This window comes from Telmatherina bonti (assembly GCF_933228915.1).
Source record: "Telmatherina bonti genome assembly, chromosome: 14".
NCBI lineage: Eukaryota > Metazoa > Chordata > Actinopteri > Atheriniformes > Telmatherinidae > Telmatherina > Telmatherina bonti.
This window is the reverse complement of record NC_136612.1, coordinates 9095953-9111760: the sequence shown is the minus strand read 5'-3', so window position 1 is coordinate 9111760 and position 15808 is coordinate 9095953. Positions and strand designations below refer to the sequence as shown.

At 44.6% G+C, this 15808-nt stretch overlaps 1 protein-coding gene across 1 annotated transcript in view; it reads left to right on the top strand.

Moving 5' to 3' along the window:
- LOC306765197 (retinoic acid receptor alpha-A-like) overlaps positions 1-14989 on the top strand; it is a 35057-nt gene extending 20068 nt beyond the window's left edge. Inside the window, exons 2-9 of the mRNA XM_079252593.1 lie at positions 7161-7315; positions 9081-9222; positions 11314-11474; positions 11554-11730; positions 11817-12021; positions 12157-12224; positions 13730-13820; positions 13897-14989. Of these exons, the coding sequence (XP_079108719.1) occupies positions 7161-7315; positions 9081-9222; positions 11314-11474; positions 11554-11730; positions 11817-12021; positions 12157-12224; positions 13730-13820; positions 13897-14147 (1250 nt within the window). The 3' untranslated portion in view covers positions 14148-14989. The remainder of the gene's footprint in view (positions 1-7160; positions 7316-9080; positions 9223-11313; positions 11475-11553; positions 11731-11816; positions 12022-12156; positions 12225-13729; positions 13821-13896) is intronic.
- Positions 14990-15808: the final 819 nt, after the last annotated feature.

Below are 15808 nucleotides of genomic sequence, written 5' to 3'. Positions count from 1 at the left end.
CTGTGTGATGGGACATGGATCCCAAAGGGAAAAAGAGAAAAATAACCGAGGAGAACAGAGGATTCAACGTTTCTTGGACTGCATTTGTATTTATTGCCAATGCGGAAGGATTGCCTGAATGTTTGCTCTGTAGCGAGAAGTTGTCAAATAACAAAACGAGTCATGTGGAAAGACATTTCCAGGGAAAGCATGTGCGATTGCATTACTTCTGGAGAAATTCAAGAAGCGCACAAATAGATTTAAGTGGATTGCATCTCCAACCCGGGAGATAAAGCGTGGAAAACTGTGGAAAACCGTTCACAGATGGTGACTACATGAAGGAGTCAGTCATCAACATATCAGGACACGTATTTGCTAACTTCAAAAACAAAACCGAGATAATACAGAAAATCAAAGACATGCCCCTCTCCGCTAAGACAGTGAAGGAAAGGACCATTAAAATGGCGGCAACATCACCGATCAGCAAATCAAGGACACTAATTCGGCACAAGTTACATCTTACATGTTGAGAAGCTGACCAGTGATGTCGGACAACAGAAGTCACATTAAACGGGTAAGAACATCATCCTTCATAGACACAGACTGAGTAACAAAGTGGATGTTTATATAAAATGATTTCTGATTTTGTCAGTATATATCTGGAATGACACTTGGTAATATAACCGGGTTTTGGTGCTCGGGTCGGAGGATAGCTGCGTTGGTTGCGTGTCTAAAGAGAATACGATGCTGCTGTGTTTTACCCTTGCACTGACTTGCTTGACAGAAATCAAACTGTATTAATTTGATTTCATATACTTTATATACTTTACCTTTTTTTTTTTTTTTTTTAAAGGCTGCTGGTTCATTTTTTATAAATGCAGCCTGCGTTTTATTGCGCTCTGTATGTTACCCGAATAAAGGGCGCGTTATGCACATTCCATTTTGGGTTTTTTTTTCGAATTCTTAAAAATGAAAATTACATTAAAAAATCGGATTTCTTTATTGCATTGTTTTAATTTAATCAATGCAACGAAACATAATTCATTAATATTGTAATGAAGTTAAACATGAGACGGCATCGTACAACAGAGTCGTCACGTGGTGCGTCGTTCTCTACAGGATGCACTGCGGGGAAAATAAACATTTTATCATTAAGGCTCATTATGTATTTGTAGCCAACTTAGTCATTTTGACAGTAGGCTAATATAGATACATAAAGCATGTGTTGCCTTCATGATAAGGCTTATATGAGGCTTTTAATTTTTTGCGGCTCCAGACATATTTGTTTTTTGTTTTTTTGGTCCAATATGGCTCTTTCAACATTTTGGGTTCCCGACCCCTGATATAGATACACCCCCCTACAACTGAGCCGAGTCCCCAATCAGATAGAGTCTAGCGGACCATCCTGATGTGAATGCATCCTTAGAAATGGAAGAGCAGCTGTGCTTCAATTGTACAACGTTTTGCCTTTTTCTTCTTACAGCCTCACCAAACCCACCACATGCAATGCTGTATTTCATCGATACAATTAGAACTGAGGCTAAGACATGGATTTGCAAAGAATGTTAGTGTCAGGAACGGGCAGTGGAGATGGTGAAGGTGTGGACCCAAACGCAGAGATAAACGAAACAGGGATGATGATTCCAGAAGGTTTATTCCCAAAAAACACTCAAGGGACTAACTAAACTAGGTAAGGCAACAAAATGATCCAGCAACCAAGGAATCAAACTGAAGGGTATAAATACACAGAACAAAACGAGACACAGGTGAAACAAATGAACTAAATGAACCCAGGTGAACTAAATCAACAGAAAATCTAAGAAGCTAAACAAGAACCAAGGGAACTAAGCAGGAAAAACTACAAAATAAAACAGGAAGCCCGAAAACAAAGCAAAGGGAAAAACCCAAATCGTGACCGTTAGATATGAATACAAATCATGACTGTGCAATATTTAGACAAACCTCAAACCTTCAGTAAGTGAAACCATTTTACATCGCTTGTTGCAGAGAGCCAAACTGGTGAAGGCTCAAATGGCAAACTTTAGGGCACCACAAGGTTTGCATCAGTTTTATTTGTCATCTGTGCACATATGTATTAGATAGATAGATAGATAGATAGATAGATAGATAGATAGATAGGACTTTACTCATCCCTAAAAGGGAAATTCAAATTGTCTGGTGACTCAATAAAACACTAAAAACACTCACTCTTCCACCTCTCACAGACAGATCAGACAGAGAAAGGTTAAAATCTCATTAAAAACACAATAAAAAACAACAAAAGCCTCTCTCTTTTAGATGCATGTACATGTTTTCAATTCAGGAGGTTTTATTATGTAGTCTAATGGCCGTGGGAATGAAAGATCTCCTGAAACGCTCTGTTCTACAGCGGAGCGAGAGAAGTCGCTTTAATAAAGTTTATTAATGATAAAAGAAAGTGTTTCTCAATGAAAGCAGCATTTAGTCCGGCCACGTCGGCCTCTGTGTCACATCGACGCTAACAGAGAGGTGGGAAGCGGCAGGAAGAGATTCATAAACAGACGGATGAAAACAGAGGCCCTTAGAAACAGAGAGGGGGGAGAGAAGTGAGAGGAGTTTAAAAGAGGTCAGACGGAGCTTCAGGGAGCTGCTGGCTAGTGAGTCGGTGAGAAGAGAGCAAAAGCAAACAGAGGAGAGATGAAGAGAGGGGAAGATGGAGGGATGGTGTGTCGGAAGAGGAGGAGGAGGAGGATCTCTTCACTGTATTTCTCTCCTTCTCTGTGTAAACACAGCAGAGCAGTGGAGGGGAGTTGAATCTCCTCCATAGTGGAATGTCTGGTATGGCTGCTAAAGCAGGGGGAGGGGATGAGAGTGTGTTAGGTTGGAGGTTAAATGAGGCAGAGTGAAAGAGGGAGTAGGGTAGGAGTTGTGGATGCTCATGGCGTTTTAAAAAACCTGACAGGTCAGGACCTTAAAATGAATCACTTTGTGCCCCCCAACAGAAATGAAAGGACAAGTTTGATGTGTTGAGCCTGGAGGGGGGGATCTCCCAGGACCAGGCGGCTTGCTGGGCCACGGTGAACCGTAGAGGGCCACGTTTAGAAGCTAATCTTTCCCTCTTTTCGATGAAAGCAGCACTTCTTAGAGGTTCAGCGTCATGAGCCACGATTAAGTCTGGAATAACAGGAAGGACACAAAAAACCAAAGGACTGCTGGCTGGAGACACCCGGACAGATCGGATCTGATCTGATGTCGACTATTTAAAGACATGAAAGCAATGGCAGGATTAATAAAATGATGATAAGACAAACCAGGACTGGGTCCAAGAGGAACTGGTCACAAGCAAAAGCATGTGTGTTTACACTCGCCTGCTCAGTTGCTGGTTAACTCAGATATCTGATCGGCCAATCACACGGCAGCAGCTCGACACATTTAGTCATGTAGACATAGTGAAGTTCACACTTGCTACGTTTACTTGGGAGTTTTACTTCCTGCTTAATTCCCAATAAAAGTTCATTCCTGCTTTAAATTGACGAAAAAAATGACCAAGTAAACACTTAGTCCCTAATTCTGTTCGGAATTAAACTTAATTCCGATTAAGTCTCTGGTTTATTCGCATTTTAACTATTTAATTCCTCTGTCATGTAAACCTTCATTCCGCTCCAAGTTCATTCCAGTCGTTCTGAGCATGCTCGTTACCTCGTCCTGTCCCAATGACGCGCGTTGTTTTACCTCCCGTGTTCAGTGGTCTATCTTTCTTCTCCTTCTCAGTCGCTGCAGAAAGTGAAGTAGTATGCTGGTGTTGAGCTGCTACTTCACATTTATAATAAAAATAGCGGCGAAACTGGAACTTATTACGTAGGTTTTACAGGTTACGACTGAAAAGACGAGAACCAGGGAGAAAACGTTGTTTATTTCCGGTATACGTTACACGTCACGTGCACCCTCTGTCCAATCAGAACCCTTCCCAACCCGCCGATCTAAAGCGTAAGGACGTGTTTCATGTAAACATTCATTCAGAATTATTATTTCCATATATACTTGTAGGAGAAATTGTTAATTCCAAATTATTTAATTCTGATTTAATAATTTGAAATGAAAAACACCATTTACTGCGATGGACTGGTGAGCTGTCCAGGGTGTACCCTGCCTTTTACCCACAGACTGCTAGGATAGGCTCCAGCTTCCCTGCCACCCCTCACTGGACTAAGCGGTTAGGATAATGAATGAATGAATGGAAACACCTTGTAACAGTAGCCAGTGAGCATCAGAATGAGGAAGACTTAATGGACTTTGAACATGTTTACTGGGCTGAGTATTTTACTGGGATTTTCCTCAAAGGTGCCAAAGGTGAAGCTACTTACATCAGAATTAAGTTAAATTGGGAATGGTCCTTTTCATTTGGAATGAGATGTTTACATTTTTCATCTGGTTAGAGTGGATTTAACTTTTTCATGGAATTAAACAGGCTTTAAGCCTCTCCTGTAAACGTGGCCATTGTTGCTCCCAACACGATGCTTGTCATGAAGTTCTGTTTCTGGTTTGCTTGTCCACAAAGTGTTAAGCTGCTTGTCCGGATCAGAACTTGAGTCTTTCTGACGGCAGTTCAAAGTCCAAACTTCTCAGAAAAAGTTTTTCTTTTCTTCACAAATCCTATTTAGTTATTTCACTTCTGCAAAACTGTTAATAAGATTGAACTTTTAATGATCTCAGTCTTTTAAAAAAAAAAATTGCTCAGAAGAATGTTGACTGGAAACACCAGATTTACTTCCCCCTGTGAAAGGAACTCGTACATTTTAAGAAATGCAATCAAGGTGATGTGATACTGGATCCTTTTCCCGAGAAAATACACTTCCAGGCAAAAGTTTGGACTCATTTCCCAACAGATTTTATGGGAACGTGTCTCCAACTTCTGACTGGTAAAGTAAATGACCAAGTATGGAAGATGCTGAATGTTGTGGCAGATGGAAAACTTCATGCTCACCAGGTAGAGGAACGGCTTAAAATTCCTCTGAGCTGATGTTCAGGACTGCTGCTCCAGGAGGTTACAGCACTTATCCAACACACTTATGCAACTCACAAATATGTAATACTGGATCATTTTCTTCAATAAATAAATTACCCAGAACATATTTTCCCTTCACTTATTTACTGGGGTTTCTGTGCAAATCTGAAGAGCAAAAGGGGAATTCTGTAAAAGCAGGGGTTTTGGTAGTTTGCTGCTTGTAACACAGTTCCAAAGAGGAAAGACATCAGAAATGATCTTGGAGAAACAGCTTCTGTCCATCAATCTGGGAAGGGTTATAATCATTTCTGAAGTAGATGGAGTCCATCATTCTACAGAAAGCCCAAACACATTCAGGACATCTGCAGATCTTCCCTGAAGCCATGAAGTCAGACTGTTCAGACCCAAGAACCACATCTCAGACTCTCCAGGCCACAGTTAGCGCGTTAAAGTTCATTCAGACCAATTAGAAAAAGCCTGAACCAGTATGGCATGTTGGGAACAGTTGCAGGAGAAAACAAGAACATGGCAGCACGGCTTAGGTTTGCAAAGCTGCAAAACAAATATACCTGTGAAAATGCCGCATACCGGATGATGATCTGGGCTTGTTCTGCCGGTTTTTCCGTCTCTTTCTGAGAATTTTCTCCATGTTTGTCAGCACATTCACATCAACCTATTTCATTCAAATCCTGGTCCGTTTGCTCAGAAAGTCTGCTTCATTTGTGAATGAATATGTGAACACGCAAACTAATTCCAATTTGGGTCAAAGAAACGGACTGGGTCAGCTTACTGGTCACATGGACCGAGACCATTTCAAGCAGACCAAATACAGTAAGTAGACTACATAACCAAGTACATAGTGGGTGCAGCACACAATATGGACCCCCATCGTGTGTAAACCAAGCGGCAACGTCCAGCGGTAAAAAGTGAAGACTATGCCGAAGTGACAAAACTGCAGTTCCCCCCTCTGCCACTAGGGGCTACAAAACAACCCAAATCCCCGTAGACTCCCATGTTAAAAAGACCAACTTCACAGCAGAAATAAACATGTTTACAGCCTGGTTCAAAAGTCCATTTTAGGTTTAATAGGTCAGGTTTACCTTCATGACAACTGTGGGGGGTAGTGAATTATTTTCTAACTCCTCCATTGAGAAGTAATTTAATCTCAAAATTTGGCATAATTAGGGGTGTGTCCTTTTGATTGACAGTTACCCAATCTCCCGCTTTAAGTAAGAAGAATGTAGAACAACCATAGTTTTTAACAACATAACTTAGCTTTAGCCCGCTTACCTCCGTTAGCTGGTTAGCTGCTGTTAGCTCCGGGTAAGCTCTTAGCTACAGGCAGCTCGATGCTAGATGTCAGTCATCCACTCCCACGCTCACGGCCCCCATTAGCTCCACCTCTTTGCCCATTATTGTATTTTCCGGGAGAGACGAAACACTTGGTGCTTCCAAGATGCCGATGGTAGGAACCGCCCACCGAGCTTCAATTCAGCTCTTCAGAAACCTACGGGTGACGTCATGGAGGCTCCGCCCATCTCTTACATACAGTCTATGGTGTAAACACAAGCATGACATGTATGTGTGTGAGATAATAGACGTCTCTGGACAGAGAAATAGCTCATGGGGAAGAACTTAGTCTAAGTTCTGATAGAAATCTGATCAGCCAGACCACTTGGATCTGAAACACGGTTTTTAAAGGTCCGACGTGTGTCAGAAGTGCAGTGTGAACACGTTCTCGGTCTGGGATAATGTTGCCTCATTCGGAGCGATTCTAGCGGACTATCCAGATGTGAAAACATCCTTTCTGTCTGAGGCCGACATCAGAACACAGACGAAATCTGTACTGCCCCCTAGTGGCGGTGATGTACAACAACCAACCGTAATGGCACCACGTGGGCGGTGATGTCACTTTGCAGTTTTCTGTATGGGAGCTTTTCTCATACAGCTTTTCTGTTTGTCTCTTTTCCATATTTTACTGTTTTGCTGGTCCATTCGGCTCTGACAACCAAGTATCACCGTCAGAGGCTCAAATAGCTGGAGGGAAGTTACCACTAGCTCAACTGATGGTTGTTGTTGTTGTGTTATTGATGTAAAATAAACAAATAAGACATTAACTACTGATCTAACGTTGGAAACCTGCTGGTACTTCATTCAGGGCGAAGTGTGACTGAGTGAATCGTTTCTCCTCCTGCAGCTATCGAGACTGAGAGCACAAGTTCTGGGGAAGACCTGCTGGTTCCCAGCCCCCCCTCCCCCCCAGCACCGCCCCGGGTCTACAAGCCCTGCTTCGTGTGCCAGGACAAGTCTTCTGGATATCACTACGGCGTCAGCGCATGCGAAGGCTGCAAGGTGGGCTACAGGCACACACACACACACACACACACACACACAGACACACTCGCCATGGGCGTCTCGACCACATGCAGGGACACATCCAGGTTGGAGCTCCCACACTGGGAGAAAACCAGGACTACAGACTAACTTTTAGCTTTTTCAGCTTATTGTTGGGTAGACCTGATCCAGGATCAGTTCAGCTGACGTCGCGCAGACGGGAGGCTGCAGAGGACAAAAGTCAGCCACCGAGAAAAACAAATTAACAATGACAAGAAATAACTTTCATTCATCGTACCGGTGTGTGTCTGACACTCATCCTACCCATCCTAACCTTGCCCTGTACGCATACACACATCAGAAAGACGACATTTCAGGGGAGGGCTGCTCGATTTTAATTTAATAATAATAGTCACCATTATTTTGATTAAAATTGAATCTTGATTATTTAATGCAATTATCCATTATTTTTAACAAGATAAATGTATTAAACATTAAACAATGTCTTTAGGATTCCACACTTTTTAGAAGAAGACAGAAAAATAACTTGAATATTTGTCTTGACAAAGTGCAAATACTGGCGTAAACTGAAGAGATCAATATAAACTATGTTTAGGTGAACTTCCACAATCTACTGCAGTTCTTCTACATGGACCAGCAGCCGGAGCCGACTGAGACTGGCCGCCTGGGAGTGCTTTAGGACGGGAGAGGCTCCCGCTGCTCCTTCCTTACAGTAACTGCAGAACAATATGTGCCTTCAAGTCAGTCGCCAAAACACCAGAAAAGTCTCTAATAACTCCAGTAAAAGTTGCTAGATTTGTCGCTTTTAACAAAAAAAGTCTCCAGATTTAGCGAGAAAGTCTCCAAGTTGGCAACAGTGTCTGAATGAAAGCAAAGCGGCTGTGGGAGGAGTTTACAGCACAGCGCTGCAACGCCAGAGACGCTCGATTAGCAGCTGAAGACAGCAGGAGAGGAAACTGCAGAGAGAAAAATAATCACACCCTTTTAGTTTTATCATCGTTGGAAACCCAGATCGTAACTGAGATTGAAATCCGATACTTCAGTGTGCAGTAAGGACACGCCCATAAATCCACGCTACCCTCACGTCTGCATCTACAGCAAGGTGGACGTCTGTGTTGTGAATCTTCATAATGAATAACTATCATATGACATACTTTAATGGAGTATTTTATATTATCGAGACGTTGTGTCTTCATCAATCTATCCAACGTATGAGATACAAACACCAGTGAAGTTATTTCTGCCAACTGACAGTCGGTTTATAGATCATTTATCCACAGAGATCAAACCTGCTGATTACTGATCGTTAAACCAGGAACTATTTCTGATCACATAAAACTGTGAAAACTGCCTGAAACGTGGTACAGCTGGGTAAAATGTTCTACTTTATATACTTATTATACTTTATTCAGCTGTACACTACCAGTCAAAAGTTTGGACACACTTTCCCATTAAACCCAATGGGACCAAACGCTCGCACTCCACAGCCCTGGAAGCAGAAACAGACTAATGAGCATTTGCATAATGTGTTTGCAGAGGGGTCATGACCTTCATGCAACCCCGAGGATCTGTAAGCCTCTTTACTCCACCTAATCCAAAACACAGACACGCACACACCATGAATGCGCTCCTGCATTAAGCACCTACTCTGATATGACTGCTTTTTTTGATGCTTGTCACCCTGTTGGACAATGATTCCCACCAGCTGTGCATGAAGCCAATGGCAGTGCAGCGTTTCAGGTGTTGTGTTTCCCTCCGGCAGGGTTTCTTTCGGAGGAGCATCCAGAAGAACATGGTGTACACATGCCACCGAGACAAAGTGTGTGTCATAAACAAAGTGACGAGGAACCGCTGTCAGTCCTGCCGGCTGCAGAGGTGCCTCGATGTGGGCATGTCTAAAGAGCGTGAGTAATGTGTGTGTGTGTCTCCGCTTCCACAGTGTGTGTGTGTTTGTAGAGCAAACCAGAAGCCTGTGAAGCAACGCCGCTGCTGAAGGTTTGTGTCTAAAGTTTATTTAGTGATGAAGCTCCAGGAACAGAGGAGTCGCTTCCATCTGCAGAGCAGAGACACGCCAGCCTTCTTATGTGTCGCCCTCTGGTGGTTATCAGCTGTCATCACATGTCCTTCAGCACCGTCAGCTTCAACCGTTCATTCACGGGATGTCATCTGGCTACGTCACCATGGTGATTCAGGCCTGACCTGGAGCAATTGTCCTCTCAGACTCACAGTCTTTTTCATTTCATTCATTCTGAAGCAGTTTTTTCTGCAGTTTCTGACGGATCGACTGTAAAAAGCAGCATCCTTCCACCATGTCTGCTCCTGGTGGCAGCAGACGGGGACGCCAGCCGGCAGAGCCAATCAGAGCTCGTCCCTGCCGCCGGGACTGAAAATGCTTTGAATAACACGCAGACTGTCAGTCAGCCGTGATGATATCAGTCTGCTGATGTTTCAGTCTAATGTGGATTCTGTCAAATTTTCTCACCGCTTTAACTTTTCTGTAATTATCATAAATTAATCATATTTAAAAAGATTCATTTAAAACATAAATACTTGCAATATTAATATTATTACTGAATAAATATTGATAAAAAATAGTTCATTTTACTAGAACTTTGTGTCACATTAATAACTAATGACACATCTGAGATCTTTGCTCTCCAGTGTTTGTTTCCAGTCTCACAATGATCCTCATCTCCAGTAGGAATAAATACTTTAAAAGTGTCTGGATCCAGATGGAGATTTCCCCAAACTCAAACCGCTTGTTCCTGATTCCATTCCTCACATTTCCTGTGTGTTTATTTAACGTTCGTCTTACTCTGGCATGGCATGGAACATGGTCCACCTTTCAGTCCAGAACCTGGGTCTTCTGGTCCCTTTCTCACAACTTCTGCAAGCAGTTGCTGTCAGGGTCAAAGTAGGGCTGCTCGATTATGAAAAAAATCATAGTCATGTATATTTTGACTGAAATTGAGATCTCAATTATTTAACGCAATTATCCAGTATTTATAAACAACGCTGCGCGTCGTGGTGTTCTAGACTCCGTGTCGTGCATTATAACGGTTTAATGCACGGCTCCGAGTTGTTTAATCCGCTTTTACCGCTTATATAGGAACTATTTTACGTTGGCCTGGATGTACGTTTTATACCAAACAACCGCTGTCAGGCTGCAGCGCGTTTCTCTCATTCACCTGTTAAAAGACGGCTGATCTGAACCAGCTGGTTAACGCGTTGCTATGGTAACGCCCCGTAACGGAGGGATATTACAGTGTTTAACTACGTATAGGAAAATAATGCAGCCAGTTGTCACTGACAATGGTATAAACTATGTTTAGGTGAACTTCCACAACCTACTGCAGTTATTCTACATTGACCTGCAGCCGGAGCCGACTGAGACTGGCCGCCTGGGAGTGCTTTAGGACGGGAGAGGCTCCCGCTGCTCCTTCCTTACAGTAACTGCAGAACAATATGTGCCTTCAAGTCAGTCGCCAAAACACCAGAAAAGTCTCTAATAACTCCAGTAAAAGCTGCTAGATTTGTCGCTTTTAACAAAAAAAAGTCTCCAGATTTAGCGAGAAAGTCTCCAAGTTGGCAACAGTGTCTGAATGAAAGCAAAGCGGCTGTGGGAGGAGTTTACAGCACAGCGCTGCAACGCCAGAGATGCTCGATTAGTAGCTGAAGACAGCAGGTCAAAGGTTCTTCTTCTGTGGTTAAAATGAGCGTTTTATGTGATCAGAGAGCCTGACGGAGACGAGGTGAGTCTCTAAACTCAGCAGCACCGTCCTGAACAAACACATCTGTCCTTCACTGCATGTGGATGTTGCCCATAACGACAGCTGTCAGCACGGTGGTGGAGGACTGATGATCTGGGCTTGTTCCAGTCCCAGAGTGCTTCATGAACTCCTGGAGGCTCTGTGTTTGATTTAAGATGATGCGTATCCATAGAAACAAGGTGAAAATGTCCCGCTTCATTTTCCCGTCTTGGTTTCCACCAACAGTGGTACGAAATGACAGAACAAAGAAGAAGAAGGAGGAGAAGCGGCCGGTGGACTCGGAGGTCTACGTGCTGTCAGCGGACACGGAGCAGATGATTGAACGGGTGCGCCGGGCCCATCAGGACACGTTCCCCTCGCTGTGCCAGCTGGGGAAGTACACCACGGTATTCCCACACGGCTCCTTTTCCGTTTAAATCGGGATGCGATGAAACGTAGAGCTAAATGTTCCTCCTGCTCCTGCAGAGCAACAGCTCGGAGCACCGCGTGGCGCTGGACGTCAGTCTCTGGGACAAGTTCAGCGAGCTGTCCACCAAATGCATCATTAAGACGGTGGAGTTCGCCAAGCAGCTTCCCGGCTTCACCACGCTCACCATCGCTGACCAGATCACGCTGCTCAAAGCCGCCTGCCTGGACATTCTGGTGAGCAGTCGCTCCGAGACGCCACCGCGCCGCAGGAGGAACCGACTCGCCTTCCTCATCCCGTCTTTGCTTTGTGGTTCTTCCAGATTCTGAGGATCTGCACCCGCTACACCCCCGACCAGGACACCATGACGTTCTCCGACGGCCTGACCCTGAACCGCACCCAGATGCACAACGCCGGCTTCGGACCGCTCACTGACCTGGTGTTCTCCTTCGCCAACCAGCTGCTCCCGCTGGAGATGGACGACGCAGAGACGGGGTTGCTAAGCGCCATCTGTCTGCTGTGTGGAGGTACTGCAGCGGGTCTCAGAACCACAGACAGACTGATGCTGAGGAGGTTTCTGATCTGTTCACACGTGTGTGTGTGTGTGTGTGTGTGTGTGTGTGTGTGTGTGTGTGTGTGTGTGTGTGTGTGTGTGTGTGCAGACCGTCAGGACCTGGAGGAGTCAGACAAGGTGGACGTTCTCCAGGAGCCGATGCTTGAAGCTTTGAAGGTTTGGCATCCAGTTGTTTCTTTGCTTTTAAAGCTGATGATCTCCTGCAGGTAGAAACACAGAAGCAGTTTGCTGTAAACTAAACAGGCTCATTTAGTCGTCTACAAACCCAGTTCTGTGTGTAAAACAGAAACAAAAACAGAAGACAATCATTTGCAGATATTTTTTTAACCTCTTTTTAATTGAATCCCCTGCAAAGACGAGATATTTCATGTTCAAACTGATAAACTTTATTGTTTTTTGTTGTTTTTTTTACAAATATCTGCTCATGTTGAGTTCCAGAAAAGCTGAAACTGAGTCATGTTTACCGTGTTTATCATGTTGTGCACCACGGTAGCAGGAAGCTGGAGCCTGTCCAGCCGGTGCAGCTCCTGCAGAGTGGTCGGCACTGTGGTGCTGAAACAAGCGACGTCGCTCCCGTGCAGCATGTTGATCCACAACCTGCATGAACCTTTCAGCATCAATGGAGCCTCACAGATGTGCAGGTTTCCCACCAACACCCCCCCCCCCCACTTTGAAAACTGAAACGAAGTTTTGCGAGTCTGAAAATGAGTTTTGAAACCTTGAAAATTGTTTTAAATGTCTGAAAAAAGGAGAATTTTTTAACCTGAACTTTAATTTCTCGTCAGTGCAACGTGCACACACGTTCAGGTTTCCTCCTGCAGCTGCGATGTTCTGAAGTTTCAGACTTTCAGACACGGCATGTTGTCCCACCACGTTGGCTTACAGACAGCTGCTGAAAGCCGGAAACTTTGTCTGGAAATGTTAAACTCCTCTGCAAACATCACTTAGCATGTGAGCTCTGGGTGAAACCTACGGTTCATCCAAACATTTCCAGTTTGGTCCACGCCGCTGCGAGGCTGCGGACACGTAAACTTTGGCAGCGTTTCCGCGCCGCTTGGTGAGAAACTGAAAGTTCCACTTATACTGCAGAGGTTTAGTTTACAGCAGGATTGTAGTCCCACACCAGACCACCACAGATGCTGGGTTTTAAACTTCGATCTGATACCAGTCCAGATGGTCCGTTTCCTCTCTGGCCCGGAGGACACCACGTCCATGAGTTCCATAAAACTATGTCAAACATGGACTCATCGGACAACTTCCTGTTTCATCAGTCCGTCTGAGAGGAGCTGGAGGTCTGGTAGTCATAGCAACAAGACGCGTTACCTGCCGAGTCCACGTGATGAAGTCGGCTGCTGGTTTGGGTTCTTTCTGCTGACATACAGAGATTTCTTCAGATTCTCTGAATCTTTTGATGATATGATGGACTGGAGGAGATGAAGTCTCAGAATCAGAGGGTCTAAGTGATGCAGGAGACGGGCGAAACTGTCCGTCTGCGTCTCCGTCTCTGCGTCCAGCGTAAATGGGCTTAACTGGGAATGAGGGTGAGGAAGAGGAAGATGAAGCAGTTTTCTGCCTGGAAGGAGCCGGTTTGTTGTTTCAGGTCATGAAGAAAACTTGACTTAAAACAAAAAGATTTGTTTCTATGATCTTTGTCTGCATAGATCTATGTGAGGAGGAGGAGGCCCGATAAACCCTGCATGTTCCCCAAGATACTGATGAAGATCACTGACCTCAGGAGCATCAGTGTGAAGGGTGAGCTGCACACACACACACACACAGAGTGGAGGCCGCAGTGGAGGCGGTAACTTGCTGTTATCCCGACTTGCAGGAGCGGAGCGAGTCATCACGCTGAAGATGGAGATCCCCGGCTCCATGCCGCCTCTCATCCAGGAGATGCTGGAGAACTCCGAGGGGCTGGAGGGGCAGGGAGCCGCTGGAGGCAAAGGAGGAGGCAAAGGAAAAGGAGAAGATAGAGAGGAGGACAAGACAGAAGCTGGACATTACCATCCCAGCCCCAAATCTGTGGCGTCTTGCAGCCCGAGACCCTCGCCCTACTCCCCCCGCTCCCCCCCCACCTGAGCCTGTAGACGGAGAGCGGGAGGACGAAGCAGAGCCTCGCGTGTGGACACGGACTCTTAACGTGTGTGTTGGTGTGCAGCAGCGCTGGGAGGACTCACCAAAATGCCGCTTTGGTCTTCTCGCATCGTTTTTTATCCCGAATCAGGGGAATCAGGACAACGTCTCTCCGCTGACTCAGCGTTGGACTTTTCTTCCACTGCAGACGCAAAGAACCCAAAATATCTCAGTTCTTTTCCACAGAAACTTCCTCCACATTTCAGAGGGTTTGTTATTTAACATTGATCTTTTCTTTATGCTAACAGATCTGCGGAGACGCTGCAGACACGTTGCAGGAAAATACCTGATTTTTTCTGCTTTAATGCTGCCATCAGGTGGAGCTGTGCGAAGTGCACTCATCCAACCTCACACCATCACTAAGCCTGCTTTTCTGACATGTAGCTAATAACCATCTGGAGTTTTTTTTGTTTTTTTTAATCTGATTTGCCACACAGATCATCAATTTCTTCAAATACCTTTAATGCTGGTTGGTCTGACTGCATGTCCTCGGTGTGATGGTCCATCCCATCCCATACCTCCGAGCCCAGAGGCGCTCACAGTGCTTCCCCAGAAGATTAATATACGTCTTTTATTTGTGCAAATGAAAGTTTTATGTGATATTTGTGAATCTAACTCTGTACTGTTGACCTCAACAAAATGCTCCCACAGGAATCCCTTGTTTGTGTGGTCCAATCAGCTGTTAATGGATGGCAGTTCGGGATGATCTCAGGTTCGCTTTGTTGTCTTTTACCCGCTGATATTCCATCAGATTCCAACAATCATTTAATGATGTGAAAACCTTTCAAATCCTCTCTCAGAGAAAGCAGTTCTGTGATTTTTCATCCATCTGTTCACAAACACGTCTGCTTTTAAAACCAAGTCATGATAACAGTCATCGTTTGGCATCACGTCTGAAATAACCACCTGGAATAACCCCGCCCCAGAACAGACCTAAAAAAACTACATAAACAAGTAAAAACGAAGTTCACGAGACGAAACTAAAGTCGTCTTTAGTTGGTCCTGTCTGTAAGACAACAGGAGTTAAAGGCTGAGAACATGCTTGTGTTGTAACTTTGTCGGCGTAACTGTTAACATACAGAGGATACCACGAGGGGGCGCACTGGAGAGAACACAGACCAGATTAAATGCCCGTTTATGTGCAACACAGAAGTCGGATATGCAGATGGAGAGTTTCGTCCGGCTCCAGCGTGTAATTTGGTCTGTTTTCAAGGAGCTTAGCTATCTGCCATTATAGCAGCAAATGGAGCAAAACCACCGAGGCAGTGTTTAGTCGTAACCAACGTAACAAACCAGAGAAGAAGAAAAAGGTGAACAGGAAGAAGACAATACAGAAACCGCCAAATAAAAAGCACCTGAAGACAGCAGTTGAGGAGAAAAGCAACTAATTTTGTGCTTTTATTCTTCTTCTTCTGGTGTTTCAGGATGGTTGTAAACAGCTTCATTGGCGTCAAAAACTCAGAACTCAGCACCGCCCCCTAGTGACCAAACTGTTTATGAACTATAGCAGAGTGAAAGACACATGGAAGTGTGAAGGCCCCATTTACGGACATCACGGAGCATGAATGGGACTAAAGTTGCTTAATATAATAGGCTGTAAACAAAAC